We start from the raw sequence: 20,452 nt of genomic DNA, 5'->3' as shown, positions 1-20,452 counted from the left end.
GTGATATTTACTTAGAGTTGAATAAAATAATGAACACAATTACTAATTACTAAGAATAATAAACACAGCCGGTTACAATGTTCGACGATATTTTTTGTTTTATATTTTCAATCTCTTTTATGGTTGAATATCTCTCTCTACATATTAGCAAAACAGGTAACCCCTTATTTTGAACAATTTTAAATTAAAGATAATGCTGACACCGCACTGTTAGGTGACACCACTTGCCAGTAATCCTCGTGGCGCTGTCTATTAGCCAACAGAATAATTGAAAGGAGAATAAAAGGTCTGTCGAGAAAACAGAACATTTTACTGAAGCACAGAAGACCTCGGAGGAGTAGACACCGACGAGCAGAACCATTTCGGTGTCGCACACCATGTTACCGATAGTTCGCGGATTTAGGCGTATTAGCAAGAACTGAACATTTTGTAGTGTCTAACATATATCCATGGTCTAACATCCTGTTTTGTTTTATAGTGTATGCTGTACACGAAAATGAGTGTGAAGCATCCTCATACCACATCTCGTCGGTGCTCATACCACTTGGATCCAATCGGCAGCGCATTCGTACCTACGTCATCGTATTCCAACCAGGAATCTTCTCATTTCACCACAATATACGATATAATATTCTAATTTTGTAATTTTTTCAATGAATAATAAAGAATATTAGTTACAACAGTTAGTGTTCTTTTTTGTCACCCTGTACACGAATATCCGATAGTATAATTAGATTAACAACTTGGAAAATTTAAAATGGAGAAGAATTTTTGATAGTCTGACTTGTCGTTGAGTTGCACTACTGAATTTCGTGCCACCTCCTGCGATATTATGTTCTCCTAATACTTTCTCAATTTTCGAGATTTTCGAAAATTTTTGGATTTCTACTAGGAAAACATGATATCGAAGTAGGTGGCACGAAATTCAGTAGTGCAGGTCAACGACAAGTCAGACGGCCGAAAATTTTCGAAAATCTCGAAAATTGAGAAAGTATTAGGAGAACATGATATCGTAGGAGGTGGCACGAAATTCAGTAGTGCAGGTCAACGATAAGTCAGACGGTCGAAAATTGGCGAAAAATTTCGAAAATCTCGAAAATTGAGTTTCGTATTAGGAGCACATGATATCGAAGGAGGTATCCTGAATTTCAGTAGTACAAGTCAACGACAAGTCAGACGGTCGAAAAATTTTCGAAAATCTCGAAAATTGAGAAAGTATTAGGAGAACATAATATCGCAGGAGGTGGCACGAAATTCAGTAGTGCAGGTCAACGACAAGTCAGACGGCCGAAAATTTTCGAAAATCTCGAAAATTGAGAAAGTATTAGGAGAACATGATATCGTAGGAGGTGGCACGAAATTCAGTAGTGCAGGTCAACGATAAGTCAGACGGTCGAAAATTGGCGAAAAATTTCGAAAATCTCGAAAATTGAGTTTCGTATTAGGAGCACATGATATCGAAGGAGGTATCCTGAATTTCAGTAGTACAAGTCAACGACAAGTCAGACGGTCGAAAAATTTTCGAAAATCTCGAAAATTGAGAAAGTATTAGGAGAACATAATATCGCAGGAGGTGGCACGAAATTCAGTAGTGCAGGTCAACGACAAGTCAGACGGCCGAAAATTTTCGAAAATCTCGAAAATTGAGAAAGTATTAGGAGAACATGATATCGTAGGAGGTGGCACGAAATTCAGTAGTGCAGGTCAACGATAAGTCAGACGGTCGAAAATTGGCGAAAAATTTCGAAAATCTCGAAAATTGAGTTTCGTATTAGGAGCACATGATATCGAAGGAGGTATCCTGAATTTCAGTAGTACAAGTCAACGACAAGTCAGACGGCCGGAAATTTCTATTTTTCAAAGTTCTGCTATTTTAGCAATTCCAAATCAGTAGTGTGATTCAATGAAAAGTTAGACGTGAATAAATTTTTGCGGAAATCAGTTGTGTCACTCTACGACAAGTGGGAGGATCGAGAGAAATTTATGGTTGAATAAATATTTACGCCGATACTCTTTTTATTACATTGTCTTTATTCATTCATTGTAAATTCATACATGAAATGTTTGTATTGTATACATATTAAACGGTATCTTATATAAAATTTGAAGTAGGAATTGATTTTCCTAAAATTATTTGTGTACAATATTTCTAGAAATTTTTTGTCCTCGACTTTTATTTGCTTTTATTAGACAACAATGACAGCATCTCGTCCAATCTCGTCGGTGACTGCAACTGCAACTGCAGTTGCTGCACGACTCACTGCGACTGCGCGCTGAGCGGCGCGCCCACTAGGTAACACGTGCTGGCACACGTGTAAACTGCCGAACACAGTGACGCGTTACTCGGTTTACGTTTGCATCCACTAACGCGTATTTTGAAAAAAATTGTCTAAATAAAGCAGTCTATATTCAGTTAAAACTTGGCAAACCAGATAAACGCGCAATATGACGGAAAAGTTACGAAGATACGAGAAAATTGATTTTTTAGGAGAAGGACAGGTTAGTAATTAGTAGACTGCAGATCTTTATGCATTTTTGAAGAAATTAATTGGATAAAATATAAAATGATGAAAGATATAAAAAATTTAAGTTAATCTTAGTTAAATAAAATGTATTTTTATTTAACTACTGCTTCCCACAATCAATACAGAACATTTTTATTTTGCATAAAGATCGACAGAGTCTAGTAATTAGATTTGGTTTGTCCTCTTGGTGTTATATATGCATGTTAATATTTATCACTATTTCAGTTTGCCACTGTTTACAAAGCCAAAGATATTGAAACGTCAAAAATTGTTGCTGTAAAAAAGGTTTGCATATATACTTTACATCAATTTGTAACGTTGGACATTGTATTATTTGCTTGGTATGATTGTAGATTAAAGTTGGAAGCCGTGCAGAAGCTAGAGATGGAATAAACAGAACAGCTCTGAGAGAAATTAAATTATTGCAAGAACTGAAGCACGATAATGTGATTGGATTGCTAGGTATACTATCAGTATTCACTGTAGTTCATTGTTAACTGTACAAAGTACGAATTCAGTATGATTTTTATTTATTTTGAATCCACAAATATTATTACTACACTGCGGATCTTTATGCATTTATAAAGAAATTGGTTGCGTGAAGTATAAAACAGTAAAAGATTAGAAAAATTTAAGAATATTATGATGTTCTGTTTAATGTAACAAAGCCATTAAGAGATGAAATCAATTTTCATTTTATTCCTGCTTTCCACAACAAATGCAGAACATTTTATTTTGCATAAAGATCTCCGCAGTCTAGCTATTACCAATGAAAATAGGATTTTATTTGATTCAAGTTCTTTAAAACTCGTCTACAAATATTACAAATTGCGTGAACACCCGCAGTCTAATAATTACTATACAAACCTACTTTTATTTCAGATGTTTTCGGCCATAAGTCGAACGTGTCGTTGGTGTTCGATTTTATGGACACAGATTTGGAAATCATAATAAAGGACAACAATATCGTGTTAACTTCTGCGAATATCAAAGCGTATATGATTCAAACTCTGCAAGGTCTAGATTACCTGCATTATAACTGGATACTCCACAGAGATCTAAAGCCGAACAATTTACTTGTCAATGGGGAAGGTGTATTAAAGATTGGCGATTTCGGTCTTGCTAAATTTTTTGGTTCGCCGAATAGGATAAACACCCATCAAGTGGTGACCAGATGGTATAGATCACCAGAATTATTGTATGGAGCAAGACTCTACGGAGCTGGGATAGATATGTGGGCCGTTGGATGTATATTAGCAGAACTTTTACTAAGAGTACCGTTTTTACCCGGAGAGTCTGATTTAGATCAACTCACTAGGATATTTCAGGTGTTGTTTTTATACATCTATCAGGTTGGAGGGAAAGTTCTGTCGTATTTTAAAGAAAACATTTGAAGCAATTTATAAAAATAGATGTTTACTACCTGCTTATTTCAAATACGACAGAACTTTCCCTCCAGCCTAATATTAGCGACCATAATAATTAGACTGCAGATGTTCATGCAATTTTTAATTTTTGTTGGCAAATTTCGAGAAAGTTGGAAGAAATAAAATCTTATTTTCAGTGGTAGTAGCCTTTATGGATCTGGAATAACTAAAATTGTATTAAATTCTGTAGAATTTTATATGCTAGCATTTTTTGAAAATTTTTAGAAGTCATATAAATGCATAAAGATCCGCAGTCTAGTGATAATGTTGTTCCAAGTTTGTTTAAATTTATTTTTATGCAACTTTCAGACACTGGGCACGCCCACGGAAGAAACGTGGCCAGGAATGACTGAACTACCAGATTTTATTCAATTCAAACCATTTCCTGGAACACCATTGAAACACATATTCACTGCAGCTGGCGATGATCTCTTGGATTTAATCGCTAGCTTTTTAAACGTAAATCCTCTGGAAAGATGTACATGCGACCAGGCTCTCCAAATGCCATACTTCAGTAATAAACCAGCACCAACACCTGGACCTAGACTGCCTCTCCCTACATCTGTGAAACGGCAACCAGAGGAAAAACCTAATCTAAAAAGGAAGTTACTCGAATCGATGGATGGTGCATCGCTTGCGAAAAGATTACAGTTTTAACTAAAACTTTCGGCTAGAATTAATTGTAAATTGTTACGACCAGTAATTCGTTAACATTGTTTTTGTTACTGATTTAGCAAGTGTAATATATACAGTTGAAAAAAAGACAAGATCGAAGAGTAGTGTCATTTTTACTAGAAACTAATTATGTGCAAATGGTCGGTAATCGTAAGATACGATAGGAAACAATATTTACTGCGTGCTCGAAATAGTGATAGCGAATTAATGTATTTTTGTTACGAGATTATTGAATAATCGAACGAAATGTAAAATATCAAGCATTGAAGTATTCATTCCAGTACATGGTACACACTCGTCTTGAATATTGTTTTATTAATATTATTTTAACTAATTTATAAAAATATATGTGAACATGATGAAAATTTACATTTAAACCTTCGAAACTTCTCGACGCTCTTTTTAATTTTATTTTATTCGATCATACGAACCACCTCGGTTTCAATCGATTAATAATTGACTAGTGTACTAGTCGGAAATGTCGGTTGTTTGCAATAATTAACCTTTTGCACTCTGAGCTATCTTAACTGGAAAATTAAACATCTCTACCGACCTAGAATATTTCCATTCTCAATGATTTTTAAATTTGGTGGATACGAAATTGATATATAGACAGCGAATCTTTATGCAAAATAAAAATTTTGTACCTGAATTGCAACAAACTGGAGTGAAGTGGAAGTTTATTTTCTCAAGACAATGTCAGTACATTTTTAAATTTTTCTAGTTTTATAAATGCGTGAAATCGACTGTCTCTTGATATAATACCTCGCATAATACTTGAATGTTTAATAATTGTCTAGATGCCAATTATTTATTGTATTTTAAATAACGATACAGCAATTTTTCGAGTGCTAAGGGTTAAATGATCCCTTGATCGATGACAAAAATTCATAGAGAAAGGATAAGGACAACCACGGGTTGAAATAACACTGCGTCTTTGAAAAATACAACATTATGCTGCAGTAATTTTATTAACTTAGAAACTAGTAAGAAATGTTTAATACGTGAACAATTTCGTAACCGGTGGAAATAGTTGAATCTCGGTAGCTTCGAGGAAGCTTACACGCCGGATAACAAAATTATTAAAACTGTAATAACATTTCGCAGCGTATTTTCGTTTGCGGCAAGAGTAATCATTCCATTTTTCGTTTCCATAAGTACAAATATTACCAAATTTTTTTTCTCACTTCTATCTGCGATGCTCCGTCAACATTTGTTCTTTTATTTGTGGGAACTGTTGGCTATTATAAACGGTAACGTTTTCTTTCCCCCTTACAAATAATTATATTCCCTTTCCAGAAAGAAAGGAGCTTGTGTTCCTCTCGTACGTTCTCTCTATCGCGACAATAATTCTGTAAATAGTCTTTTTGTTTTTACGAGTACTGTTCACCAGCGACTGTATCTTTTCAATCAGTTGCTAACTAACATCCGTGCACAACTTGAAATATATATATATATATATATAATTATTACACATATACATAAACCTAATCAATACTGATGGGTAACAAGAACATAAATACAATTGAATCGAAAGTACAAAATCTATCAATTTTCCTTGACAAGAACGCGAATTCGATACTTTCGAATTTTGATTTGAGAGATGGTACGTTCGCTATGGAATTATTTATGATAATGGATCGATATACAATCTCGTATTCCGATATAAATATATCTGTATAAATATACAGAATTCTGTAACAAAATCCGTTTCAGACCCGTGTACGTATATTAGTTACATTAAAAGCATAACTTAAGACAACATGTGCATACTTAAATACTGAAGCAACATTTAATCGTCCTTCCATATATTTTCTTGACATGAAAGTGCTATGCTGGAGGCTCTATCTAAATCAACCGTATGGTAATTCAAAGATATATGCGTTAGAAGATTACCACATTGAATGTACAATTGGAATCTATGAAATGAAATTCTGGTATTAGGAAATCAGTAGAATGTGTTTAATTTCCACTTTCATGTTTCAAAGGTTGAAAAACATATAATTAAATGCTTCAGAATAATACCAATTCAAAGGCAAGTAATCTCCTAAAACACGTTAGAACGTATTGTAGTACTGTGGTCTAGGGCTGTTACTTTCCTTCGAAGGTCGAAAATTTTGAAACTTTTACAATTATGAAACTTCTACATTATATTATGCATTTATATCGAAATTAAGTAGATGAAATTCAGAATTTTTCAAATTGAAGGTGTCAATATATGACTTTTCCTCTATTAAAATCATTATTTCTTGCAATCGATACAGACAATTTTTATTTTGCATAAAGACCCACAGTCTAGTGATGAGAGTCGAAGTTTTTAGAAGATTAAAAGAAATATTTGAAGTATTCGAAGAGTGTTTTTAGACAATTTATTTTCTATTGGATCTTCATAATAGGTCATTGAGTTTGTCTTGAAAGACACTCTATCAGAATATAAATAAAAAACCAAACCGCTCCATTTAAAAAAACAGAGTTGAGTTCTTTTTATTCGTACAATAAATATATCTTTTATAACTGGTTGTATTTGTATTCTTATTCATCAAAAATCATTACGTAACATGGAACTCGTAAGTGACAACTTTTCATATGACTCGAAGACTTCGAACACTTCGAAGTTCCCTTCGTTCCTTTGAATCCTCGAAGAGTCAAAGCTCCAGAAAAGTAACAACCCTACTGTGGTCCCTTCTTTTTCAGATCGAACTATAATTAACGACTACGCGACAGTCTCCTTTTCAACAAGTGAAGTGCCCCCCATGTTCTCTTTAACTTTCAAAAACCTGTGTCAATGTTCGCCGGACTCAAGGAAACGAAACAGCATAACAATTACCGCAATTTCCGGTGTAAACGAGAACGCAAAGATACGAGCAAATCTTATTTTTTGTTTGGGAACGAAGTGGAGAAAATCGTAGTATTTACCATTGTAATACTACCGACAAGGAAGATCTACAGAAAAAAAGCAGTTTACAGAATTTGTTTTTTCTTTTTTTTTGTTGAATGGTGTACAATGTACTAATACTTTACTATGTTTCTTTCTTTTTACAACATAAATCTGTCCTTTCGTGCCAGTTATTTACACATAAAAAATAATACACTTAAGATGTAGATTTTTTTACTGTACACGATATATATATATATGTATACTTAAAGCAATAGAGTTAGATTTACAAAATCGATATTACACAGAGTGTAGTATAAAACCAGAAAACATTATCTAGTGCGATTTACAAAAAAGTAAACCGTTACTCTTCCTCTTTCTCGTTATCGGCGTGTTCGTCTCGAACATAAAAATGAAAAACTGCCGCTACTCTTTTTTGTTTTATCGTTTGTGACACATGTGTATGTGTGTACGTGTGTATGCGTGTGTCATACGTTAACTGAACATTATTATTTGAGCGTGACAACTGTAGTAATTAATTGCAAAACAGAAAAAATCAATTTCAATCATTCGATTAAATACGTAATCGTCCGTTAAAGTCACCACCGCTTGAAATTGTAACATAACTATTAATAGATTTAATGTTTCTCGTGTTTGTATACACTATCTCCCTATCCTGCGTGCACTTTGCAAGGAACATTGTATTCGATAACATTAGCATTTCTTTTATTATGCCCTTCAGCATCGCCCTACACGTGTAACATGTTTGTAAAACATCCCTTAATCCAGTATAGGGCTCGTACCTTTTTTTTTAAATAGGATGCATTATTCAGTACATAAAATAGGATACATCGCAAACAGTACATAGGACATAGTATCGTAAAAGAAGAAACAGAAACATACATCTTCTCCAGATATATACAAACGTCAAAACGAAACGAAATTCTTGGAGAAACATCACCGGGACAAAGATATTATGAATTATGATGCTTTTTTTTTAATAACTCTTTAATTGTTGATATTATTGTCTTACGTTAGAATCCCATAGAGAACACGTACTTGAAAAACAGTTTTCGAAGGATCATTCCCTGGGCATGAAATGCAACCAAGATTCCGCAATCGTATATGTTTACCAGAGTTACAATTAGACTGCGGATCTTCATGCACGAAAGTCAAGATTGTTGGAAAATTTTTAAAATTCAATTAAAGGAAGAGATAACATTATTCAACTTAGTTTCTATTCCTTGCGATCGATGCAGACAATTTTTATTTTGCACGAAGATCCGCAGTCCAGTTACTAATTGTCATTTCTTTCTTATTTTTTTTCTTTTGTTCGGTTCATTAAATCATATACTATGTCCTAAGCAAATATTTTGAAGCAGTAATCGATGCGCAGTCTATAGAGCACATGCAGCAGACAATTTGCTCTTCGCAGTTTGTTTTCTAGACATTTGATTCAGTATTTAAAGTAACATATGTAACAACTTATGCAACCAACAACATGTTATGAACTACCTTATAATGCTTATTTTCCTTAATTTCTTAGTATTTTTTTTTTACATTAAGTCAATATTTACCAAGATCTTTAAACAATATTAGTACATTTCAATCCTTCGCGGGAGAGATCAACGTGGATCCATCGGATTTAATTCGCACCGGTGTATATCTTTATAGAAACGGCATAAAAACTTTCGTTCAACTGAAATGTAAATATCGTGGTTTGATGTTACTCTATATTATTTAAAAATCATGGTAGCTCGATTCTACGACAAGAATGTTTAATCGCAAATTAAAACGAAACTATGTCCATTCACGGATTTAAAATAAGTAATACATACGTTATGATATAGCTGACCGTAATAATAATATCACATCTCCGAATACTACTTAGCAAGAAGTGTTATAAAGTAAATGTATATATAAATCAGTTTAGACGAAAAATATAGGCGGTGCATTTGCTTGTTCTCTCTAGACGACTATCATCTGTCTCTCCGACTATAAAGATGAACATGCTCGCAATTCTCGCGAACACGAACAGCATTTTTTTCTTTTTAGCACGGTACATTTTGGTTTTTTGAATGTTGAAGATGATTCCACAACTCTTCCCTCGTTTTATAAATACTTTGTAAAATTATTCTTCAGTCCATTTCGTATCGTTATTGAAAGTTCAACTTTTTGTTATTATACATAATTCAGTTTGAATGTCTCAATTCTTGATTGATAAGTTTCACTTGAAGAACGTTTTTATTCTATATTCAATGAAAAAAAAAAGAAAGAAACTAAACAAACAGAAATAACATCGTATGTTTATCGTACGTAAAAGCTATTCGAATTTATAACAAAGAAGTAAACTAATTCTGAAAGCTACTACTGTTTCATTTCTTGTCCCGTTGCTTCTGCATTTCCAAGCGGAGAAAATACAAATGCAGCAGTCTTATCGGCTGAATGTTTTCTCTGCTCGAGTAACTCTGCATCGCTGTGTTACCAAGTAGAATAGAGTTTACGTAGAGATGTTATCGTGTATCTTTCTCAGGGAATCGAGAAAACGAATTTACGATATTAACGATAGTAATTCAAGAATTCGAGACGGTAACGTATCAATATCAATCAACTAATAAGAGAAACACAGTTCAGAGTAGTGTAGAAACAGAACGAAATGTATCATTGCAACGTGAAACACTCTGTGTAGCTTCTCGATTAGGCACAATGTTCGAAAGCAATAAATCCCTATGTCTCTGTTCAAATAAAAAAAGTTCTTTTGCGGAACACACTTTCCCAATACAGACTATACCTCCCTACAATTCATTGTAATATTAAAAGTAGAAATACATATTTCATTGTTTACTACTGTTTTTTTTTTTAGTTTATTATATGATACATATATATATATACATATATATATGCATATATTTATATATATATATATACTCAATAGTCAGTCCAAGGCAAACATTATCCGCAGTAGTATAATATAATATAGCTACTATTTTCGTATCATTTTTTGTTGTTGTTGTTTAAATCGATCTACCTATATATTACTTTCTTTTAAAAAATGTATACTTAACATTTAATATAATATATATATGTATATATATGTATGTATACATATATATATATTATATATCTCTTTAAAATATTTACAGTTGATACTATGATACAGTAATTTTAATTGTTTCTTGTATTTATATTTTATAAAGGCAATTATCATCATAACTATGTTTTTTTTATTTATACGTGTATATATATACATGTATTACATATATGCACATGCATGTATGTATGTATGTATACATACATATGTATGCAGATGCATACATATACTTTTATATATATATATATACAGGGTGTCCCAGACACCCTGTGTCCACCCATGTACCTGTGTACACAGGTACCACCCATTTATAATCTATAAAATAGGTTATTTTCAAAAATTCAGTGTTTCTTTCATAAATCAGATGCGCTCTATCAAATTGTGATATTTTTAACTTCCGGTTTCGGCCGGAAATAGGTGATTGAGACCGGAAGTTACATTTTTCAAATGGAACATGGTAATTTTTATCACGGATTCGGATTCTATGCGAAAAAACAAGAAACTTCTGTCTGAAATATTTTTTCAAAAAATGTCATTTTATATCCTTTAAGTAACCTTCAAAATGAGTCCTGGCGAAATAATGTTTTCACTATCTGTGTAATATAGCCCAATTTTTTTATTCAAGCAATCAACTTTAATCAATAAAATATTTTCCACTTTGTTCGATGATCTTTTGCCATCTTTCTGGCATCTTTCTGGGTTATGCCAAGAGCAGATAGTGAAAACATTATTTCGCCAAGACTCATTTTGAAGGTTACTTAAAAGACATAAAATGACATTTTTTGAAAAAATATTTCAGACAAAAGTTTCTTGTTTTTTCGCATAGAATCAGAATCCGTGATAAAAAATACCATGTTGCATTTGAAAAATGTAACTTCCGGTCTCAATCACCTATTTTCGGCCGAAACCGGAAGTTAAAAATATCACCATTTGATAGAACGCATCTGATTTATAAAAGAAACACTTTGAATTTTTGAAAATAACCTATTTTATAGATTATAAATGGGTAGTACGGGTGGTCTGGGACACCCGCGATATATAGTATATTATGTAAACTGTAAACATGTTCATTTTTTTACAGCAATCATATTCATAGTAGGACAGTTTATAATACATGTAGGAATATTACTTGATTTTTTTCGACACCTCTACACATATGTACACAGGGAGTGTCATGATCATACAAATTATGTTTTGTCCTATTATTGCGTTATATTTTCATGTCACTTCTTTGAAATTGGAGTCGTCTATTCGCATCAACAGGAAATTGACTCGTAAATCAAACGAGATTTCACGACTATACAAATATTAAGGAAAAGAAACGAAAGAATATTGAAGAATCTACGTATTTTTGATTTTCTGATAAGTGTGTGCGCACACACACACACAAATATACATTACGATATACGAGGTCGATTCATTGCCGCTGTAGGTGTCACTTCTTTAACAAAGTAGCAATCGATTAACTGAAATTAATGGCTGAAATAATATATTATAGATGTTTCATTAGATGTTATTTTAATAGAAGAAAAGTCGAAATAATTTTGTTAGGAATGGCGTGTAGTCTGATGAAATCGTTGGCTGTCCTGTACAAGCAGATCATTCATTATGCAATTCCTATTTCGGCTTGAATGGTAAATAAATCGCAACTAAAGGAGGAACTGATCTAATAACAAAACAAATGGAATTCTACGGAAATAGATTTCGCAAAATTGACTTCACCTTTGGTTACTTAGAATTCTCTATTAGCTCGTCGGAAACCTTGTCTTTCGGGAATGTAATCATTAGACTGCAGATCTGTATGTGAAATGAAAATTGTCTGTGTTAATTGCACGAAATACAAGACTCATCAAACTGTATCACATCAACTCTAACATAAATAAATTTTTTAACCAATAAAATAAATATCTGCTAGTGCGGTCGACACCTTTTTGTTTACCCTTGAAACACTAAATTTAAAGTTTTGATATTGTAAATATTGCACGCGTAATTAAAATGTAATAATTTGAGTGTGTCCAAAACAACGTAATGATCGTCTTAAATTCTTCTGATGGTTTTACTCTTCTGTATATCGCCTACTCATTTTTCTCATAAATGCATAAAATCCGCAGCCTATTAATCATGGTAGAAGAAAAAATCGTACCTCCCATCCATAATTCGCCGGACATTTATTCAAATTTGGATGCAGACGATTTTTTGTTATCAAAGGACCTATATTACAAAATAAAAATGGTACTTCCTAATTTTTTCCAATGTAGAGAACATGTGAATCAAATCTGACCAAAATGTCCTATACTTTCTGAATTTTAATTATTATTCTTATAATTCAACATTTATTCGAATAGTATACACATATATTTAATTTTGCAATCAAATATTATCGTATAACAGCTACATCTAATCAAAAGGAAACAATCGAATCAAGCTGGAAGATAAGTAAGTGTCCGGTGATTTATGGACGGAAGTGTACGTGATTAATTTCATCTTGTTGACTATACTGATCGCCATCATGGAAGGACTCTTCGTTCACAAATTTCTAGAGATGAGAGAAAGAAAGAAGAAGAAAGTCTTGAAAAAAGTATTCATGTGTAGTTCAGGTTATTTCCGAAGGAAAAATGTATAATCATAAATCAGCCTGTGCATTTTTCTTCGTGTGCTCTATTTGAGAGTCTGTCGGAGGTCACTATTAACAATTCAATAATGCCTTCAAATTCGAGATCGTTTTCATTCCAGACTCTTTTCGATTGACGTAAATTTTACTTGACAAATTAAACCGAAAGTATACTGGTGTACGACCACTTTCAAAAACAAATGAAAAAATGGAACCGGTCTTGTGCTGTCTGATAAATTGGTAAATTCCATGTACATTTACAAATAAATTGGCAACATAAAATGGAATCTCGCAGAGTCTAGAATATCAACGGATTCCGTAAAAAATGCATTTTAGTCGAATGACCTCCAAACAACAGTAATTTTCAGTGAAAGAAAAAAAGAAATAGTACTTTCAAGTTGTTACTAGACGTGTAGAATTTCTTACGTAAACCATTAATACTTTATTGTCTTATGAAATTCGATTACTGAAGTTTTTGTAAGCATCAACACGAGAACGACCGAGCCTAATAAGCCAGCGAATAGTTTTTCCACTTATTGCGACACAAGTACAAAGAGTTGGCGTATCGTGTGTAGAACGTGAGAACGGATTGCACGTACAATGAAATTAATTGCCTAATCGGACAAAGAATAACCGGAGAAATTCGTTTGCAAATGATTCGATAGCTTTGTTGCGTAATTGCTTACGTGGTTCGCCGAGAATCATTTATCCGGAGCTGAACGGATCGTGGAAAGACTTATAACTTAATGCCCAGATTATAGATTAATAGTATCCAGTGTGTGCGAATTTTTGGATGCATTGTCCTTTGGTGACGTGGTGGCGACACTAACTTGTTTGCTGGTATTGTTCGTGAACGGCATAGCGAACTTAAAGTCCGAACCGTTCGGTAATTTTCGCATGATCTTTCCAGACGTGATGAGTCTACCGAAACCTTCTTGATGCGCGAACGCGTATCCTGAACGAAGAGACCGCCTTGTTCGCCTCGTCGATGGTGTACGAAGTATGTCCTGACTCTGGCGGGAACGTAGCTGTGCCAGCCTTTGCTTTAGCCTAACCCTATCGGACAAAGTTGGCCTAACATCTATGAAGAAGAATCTCCACGACAGCACAGGTATTACCAGTATGATACATGAAATCACCGCAGTGAACCAAAACGTCGGCTCGGACATCGCCTGAAAGAACACGTACGAACGTCTATGAAATATTTACAGCGCAGAGCAGCAACACAAAATAATTGAAGCATTGCTGAGTGGAGAGTTATTCATTTTTAAGAAGCAAATACTATAGTGAGCAACCAAGTTCTCTTAAGGGAGTGTTCTCCTTTCCAGGATTGCAAGGGTGCAAAAAATACACGCTAATGTTTATTGATAAAAGATGTTGATGAGCTCCATCGAACCTTGTTTTTCATTTCATTCGATTTGTTATGCATATAATGATATACTGATATTCTCAGATTTAAATTCCGTTTCTTTTCTTCAAGTCTACCAAGACACAGAGAAGCATATAACTTGAAAGAAATTTTGACAAAAACTTTTGTTTAGAGTAAATAAGAGCCATCCTAAGCTACATGCTGCCGAAAAATGCAAATTACACCTCGTAAACGTAAAAATAGGACTTTTGAGGGAGACAGCGGTCTAGATTGATCTTTTATCTAGAAAAGAGAACACCTCCTTAAGATCATGTTTTTTTCGAGAGTTTAGAAGTGTTTACATACCATAGTAAGACTTCCAACGTAACTACCGCCGATGACGAAGTTATAGAAATAGTCTAAAATAAAATACCAAATAAGCGAGCCCCAAACCATAATATGATTAACGATCGTCCAATACGATGTATCAAGGGCTATTTGAACGGTCACAACTATGACTAATATGGTGGCTACGACACTTCCTAGCAGCATATGATCAGAAAGTACATAGCCCTTTGGTGATACTCCATCCTTGTATGTCCCTGAACATTATAATATTTCATTATTTCACATAATTCGCTCCGAGACTGAATTAAAAATTTCGAACCTACCATATGGAACCAAAAATAACACGCAGCTAGCAAAAAAACCGTGTATGGCACTCCAGCAAAATTCCTTCTTATTGAAAAGCAAATTTTGTAATCCGGGTGCGTAGAGTTTCGGATATAACAAACTGTTCTTATCGTTCACGTCTTGATCGAATATACCAACTGCCATTACAGGTAATGATGTATAAAAGAGATTATACACAGAAATGTACATAGGATCGAATACAGTCTGTAAAGAGAAAAACATGTATGAGAATATGACAGTATTATCTGCAAATGAACGTTTCAATGGAACGTAGGATAAATCAGAATAAAAAGAGAATTCATATCACAACACTCGACTTTGGAACTGATCGCTCGACAAAGGAATTTTGTAAGTCACATTCGCCTTACAATCATCATTTCGTTTTATTAACACTAAACCTACCAGTATCGGTCAAACGATCGGTTTTATATATTTTATTTTATTATTATTGAGATGATGAAAATCTTGTAATTTGAAATGATTGAAATTAAATGGATTGAATCTTGTCATTTTTATAGGGCAACAGCATAAGTCAGACACATTTTAATGCTCGGTAGGTTTAGTGACAATTAGACTGCGGATCTTTATGCATTTATGGCTTCTGGAGAAATTTTCAAAAAATACTAGAATATTAAATTCGATGGAATTGCTGTACTTAAAAATTAATGTAGCTTAAAAATTGCTGTACCGTTACTCAAAATATTGTTTACATTATATTATATGTATTGTAAACATTTAAGTATTGCATTAGGTATTATATCAATTTCATATATCCATAAAATTTTTTAAATCATAGAGAATGGAAACGTTATAAGTCGGAAGAAATATATAATTTTCGAGTTAACATTCCTCAGAGTGCAAAGGGTTAAAATTTGCTAGAAAAATTGAAAATTGCATAAATATCCATAGTCTAGTGATAATATATTAGGTCTAGTCACAAATAATTTCCGTTTTTACAACAGATTCTACCTAGCTGCATCGGAAATTATTTATGACTCGATGTAATACTACATCGACAAAACGCCTAATAAATAAAGAGATGGCTGTACCTGTGCGCTGAATCCGCAGAAAAAGGCAAACCAGATGTGGCATAGCGTAAACGCGAAGTTCTTGTAAAAAAAATACCTAAGAAATTTGCTCATTCTATAGTACGACCATCTACCATGAACGAGGAGCAGTCTTTCCAGAAATCTAAATTGTCCTATCGAATAGTCGGATGCCAACACAGCTTGCAGTCCTTCTTGACCACTGATGCCAACGCCAATGTGAGCTGTCTTGATCATTGAAACGTCATTAGCACCGTCCCCAATCGCCAAGGTCACAGCATTTTTATTTTTCTTGATTAACTCGACGACCATTGCTTTTTGTAAGGGTGTCACGCGACAACATATCACAGCTTTACCTGAAATTTTGCCATAATAACATTTTTAATATTTCCTACCAATGTGTTCACAAGTGCAGTTCGGACTGAATATTTGCAATTTTCGAAAAAATTTCTTTTCGCATCATGCAGTAAATTAATTGCTCTAACTTTTCAAAAAAGTTCAAATCGTAAGGTCCAATATTAAAAAAGTTATCGTCTTTCCAAGAGTGTCCGAATATTAGTGTATACAAATATTTTGATTCACTTACATTGGCTTGACACATCGAGAAAAAGTTGTTCCAGTTGTGGATGTAACGCATGAACTAAGGAATGCCCGTTGATAACTACAGCGAATCCTGTGGCCTGTTCCATTTCATGTTCATCTTGTTCGTCTCTGCTAGGATTATATTCAGTGTCACTGCTGTATATGGAAAATATAAAAGAAAATATTAAATGATAGCTGTTCTGTATTTACGCAACACTTCGATTTGATAAAGTTGAATCTTGGTATCTTTTTTTACAAAAGTGAATTGAATTATGCAACTGCTGTCAAGTACAATATGTATAGGTGGTAAAATATTTAAGTTTTACTTGCATAAGAAAAAGGGGAACTTGAACTGCTTCCTTGGATGTAAGAAACGATGCGCATTAATTATAAACAATACACACAGTGCACTGTATCATGGACTACAATATATATATATGTATGTATATGTATATAATAACGTGACATGAGCACCATACTCTTCGTGTTATTATCATTATTACTAAGATTAATTTTAAGCATACAGAAAGAGAAGGAGTGAGTATCAAGCACATGGTAATTGTCATTATTCGTTTGGGCTATAAATGTTAAAAACAAAATCGTGGGGGGCGTTGAGAATGTACAAAACGAAAGATTGTAGTATTTAAGAAGAAAGAAGACTAGTTACCTAATCTACTAATACTGAAGTATCTACATTATAAAGAGAGAGTAATCGACAAGCATGTGGTAAATGGTTCGAATATCTTTCAGTTGTCAAAAAATGGAGAATATTTGGTGAAACTTGATTTCCGTATGTATATTAGGGTGGCCCTTATTTTCGACTTTTGAATTTCTCTTACAGCACCCCCAGAGTTGTTCCGAATATGTAAAAAAATCAAATGGATCAAACAAAGACAATTAATTTAATGCTCATAAAATCATTTTTCTCGAATATCTTCTGAACTATTTACAACAAAACCTGTATCTTTTATGTCTCGTTACTTTTTTTCGTAAAACAAAATCAAAAAGGTTTTTCTGAAATTTGAAAATTGAAGTGTGGTTTCATTATCTTTTATCGTAGCAAAGTAATAAGACATAAAAGACCCAGTCTGTCCAGATCTACAGATAAATAGTTTAGAAAATATTCGAAAATGAGCATTAAATTAATTATTTTAATGTTTAATCCATTTGGGACACGTTTTCCCGTTATCGGTGGGCACTCAAACTTTGAATCACGTTTTGAATTATTTGGAACAACTTTGGGAAGTGCGGTAAAAGAAATTTTGACAAAAATGTTTGACAAGAGTAAATAAGAGCCACCCTAATATATATATATATATATATAGATAAACGTATCTTCAATTTTGCATGCAAGTATATGCTTCTCTGTGTCACGGTAGACTTGAAAAGTATATCATTATATGCATAGCAAATCGAATGAAATGAAAGACAAGGTTCGATAGAGTCTATCGACATCTTTATACAGTTTCGTGAAATGCATGCCAAATAATATTGTAGCCGCTCGACATTTCATAGTGGAAACGTGATTAGAAAAGTTGACGGCTAAACGAGAGAGGAGTTTCATATCATACATATCTCATTGATCCGAAAATTCTGACTTCTCAGTACATCATGATGTCAAAGTGATAGAGAACTAAATCTGAACAAATTTGCTTCGTAGGCATAACCAGACAAAGAAAGCGTTACACAGAACATGATGCCACATTCAATACGAGAGAGAAACTTTGAAAAATAAATGCGTTAATTAGTCAGAAAGTAGGTATGGAGAAGGTTAATGGTTGTACTCCGTCTCTTTCATGTGCCTGACCTTTCCTTGTCCCACCTGAATGTGACAACGGAGAGTGTCGGTCGATTTTGATGGCTGGAAGTTGTTTTGATTGTTTCCAAGTATCGTGTCAATTGATTCTCTACACCGTCGTAAGTAGTAGCATCCACTATAAAGACATCTGTAAGGTCGTCCGTCAACAACTGGCAGGAGTAGCCAATATTGATAGCGGTTTCTGTGTACAGATAAAGTCATATAAGTCTCTAGTGTCCCACCATGCTGTATCGTTTTAAGAATGTTTACAATGTACAGGTATATCCGTACACTTATACAGTGTCCCACCGTGCTGTTATCATTTTCAGAATGTTCATAAAAAACTGAATCTTCACATTACATCATGAACATTCAATTTATGTGATTAAACACTTTTTGTCAGAAATAGTACATACACTCCCGTCCATAAATCACTGGACACTTATTTATCTTCAACAAAATGGTAATTAAAGAATACAAGCTTCGAGTTTGAATGAAAAATTAAATATATACATACACTATTTGAATAAATGTTGGAAGAAAGAGATTGAGAGATTGTGGGATGATTATGGACAGCTCTAGAAGCGAAATTGGGAAACAATTACGCCACTTAAACTTGAAAAAAAAAATTAAAAAATATAAGAACGAGAATTAAAATTTAGAAAATATAGGATATTTTGGTCAGATTTGATTTACATGTTCACGTTTAATAACGAAAAATCGTCTGTATCCAAATTTGAATAAGTGTTCGGTGACTTATGGACGGGAGTGTAGTTCTTCAGCCTTAGGTGGGACAAACTGCATAACAGTTAGACGCAATGTTCACCAATGTAATCATCTATATGTTTACCTTGCTTGTCTCCAGTTAACACCCAGATCTTGATACCAGCAAGACCTAAATTAGCAATAGTTTGAGGTACACCGTCTTGTAACTTATCTTCAATGGCAGTCGCGCCCAACAACGTCATGTCTTTCTCAATCTCCTCGTAGATCGCATCCAACTTGTCGTCCCTATTCTCTTGGCTGAGGGCAGCTTCTTGATGACGTTGTTTCCAATCATTGAAGAACTGTTCGTCCAGATCTCGGACCGAAAGGCACAATGTTCTCAAGCCCTCGCCCGCGAATTTATTAAGATGATCTAACGTTTTCGCCATGATGTCATCGCTTCCTTTTTTCAACCGTTCGTAGATAACATTATCAGCTCCTTTACAGTATAATCTAAGATGTCCGTCCCTTCTCAGGATCACTGACATTCTTTTCCTAACGTTATTAAAGTCGAGGATACAGAGCAGCTCGTATACTTCTCGGTTGCCCATCACCTCGATCGTTATGCTGTTCGGAGATCTTTCTTTGAACACGAAACCGAAGTTTCTCGCAGCGGACACAAGGGCTGCTTCGTCTGGCGACTGCGCTTGATATTCTAGCTTGCCGTTCTTTTCCTCAGGCATAACGGTGTGACAGAGCGCCAACAGCCGAAAGAAACTGTGAACATCCTCGTTGTTCCTCTTCACAGCCTCGAGCAACGCGGTGTCGTAGAACTTGAACTCCGGCTCGTAGTCTTTGTTGAACGAGAAATCTAACGGCGGTAATGTCTGTAAAAGCACAGTCGAACGTTACTATAATTGCACCATTGTTTCACGATTTTGCGCGATTTTAATGTTAATTACGACACACAAAAGACGGTATGTGGAAATGGAAATACTAGAACTCGAAGTTAAATACCTTGCCTCCAGATAAATAGATTTGGTGTAAGTCAGCGGGCACATAAGATGTTAGAATTT

General features: G+C 34.0%; 2 protein-coding genes across 11 annotated transcripts in view; one reads left to right on the top strand and one right to left on the bottom strand.

The window, feature by feature from the left end:
* Positions 1–2,279: 2,279 nt before the first annotated feature.
* Cdk7 (Cyclin-dependent kinase 7) lies at positions 2,280–4,719 on the top strand. Its single transcript, XM_076432088.1, has 5 exons — positions 2,280–2,499; positions 2,751–2,810; positions 2,879–2,987; positions 3,408–3,853; positions 4,262–4,719. The coding sequence occupies exons 1-5, from the start codon at positions 2,446–2,448 to the stop codon at positions 4,607–4,609; spliced, it is 1,017 nt and encodes a 338-aa protein (XP_076288203.1). The 5' UTR covers positions 2,280–2,445; the 3' UTR covers positions 4,610–4,719.
* A 3,945-nt stretch (positions 4,720–8,664) lies between these two features.
* Atp8b (ATPase phospholipid transporting 8B) overlaps positions 8,665–20,452 on the bottom strand; it is a 113,182-nt gene continuing 101,394 nt past the window's right edge. For 9 of the 10 annotated variants that reach the window (XM_076432058.1, XM_076432067.1, XM_076432063.1 and 6 more), the window contains 7 exons: positions 19,522–20,263; positions 18,681–18,873; positions 16,878–17,029; positions 16,295–16,647; positions 15,224–15,449; positions 14,919–15,154; positions 8,665–14,376 (listed from right to left, as the gene is read on the bottom strand). In XM_076432058.1, the coding sequence (XP_076288173.1) occupies positions 13,960–14,376; positions 14,919–15,154; positions 15,224–15,449; positions 16,295–16,647; positions 16,878–17,029; positions 18,681–18,873; positions 19,522–20,263 (2,319 nt within the window). In that variant the 3' untranslated portion in view covers positions 8,665–13,959. The remainder of the gene's footprint in view (positions 14,377–14,918; positions 15,155–15,223; positions 15,450–16,294; positions 16,648–16,877; positions 17,030–18,680; positions 18,874–19,521; positions 20,264–20,452) is intronic. The other variant, XM_076432064.1, reaches the window with a different exon arrangement.

This window comes from Lasioglossum baleicum, chromosome 10, assembly GCF_051020765.1.
Source record: "Lasioglossum baleicum chromosome 10, iyLasBale1, whole genome shotgun sequence".
Taxonomy (NCBI): Eukaryota; Metazoa; Arthropoda; class Insecta; order Hymenoptera; family Halictidae; genus Lasioglossum; species Lasioglossum baleicum.
This window is presented reverse-complemented; position numbering and strand designations above follow the sequence as displayed.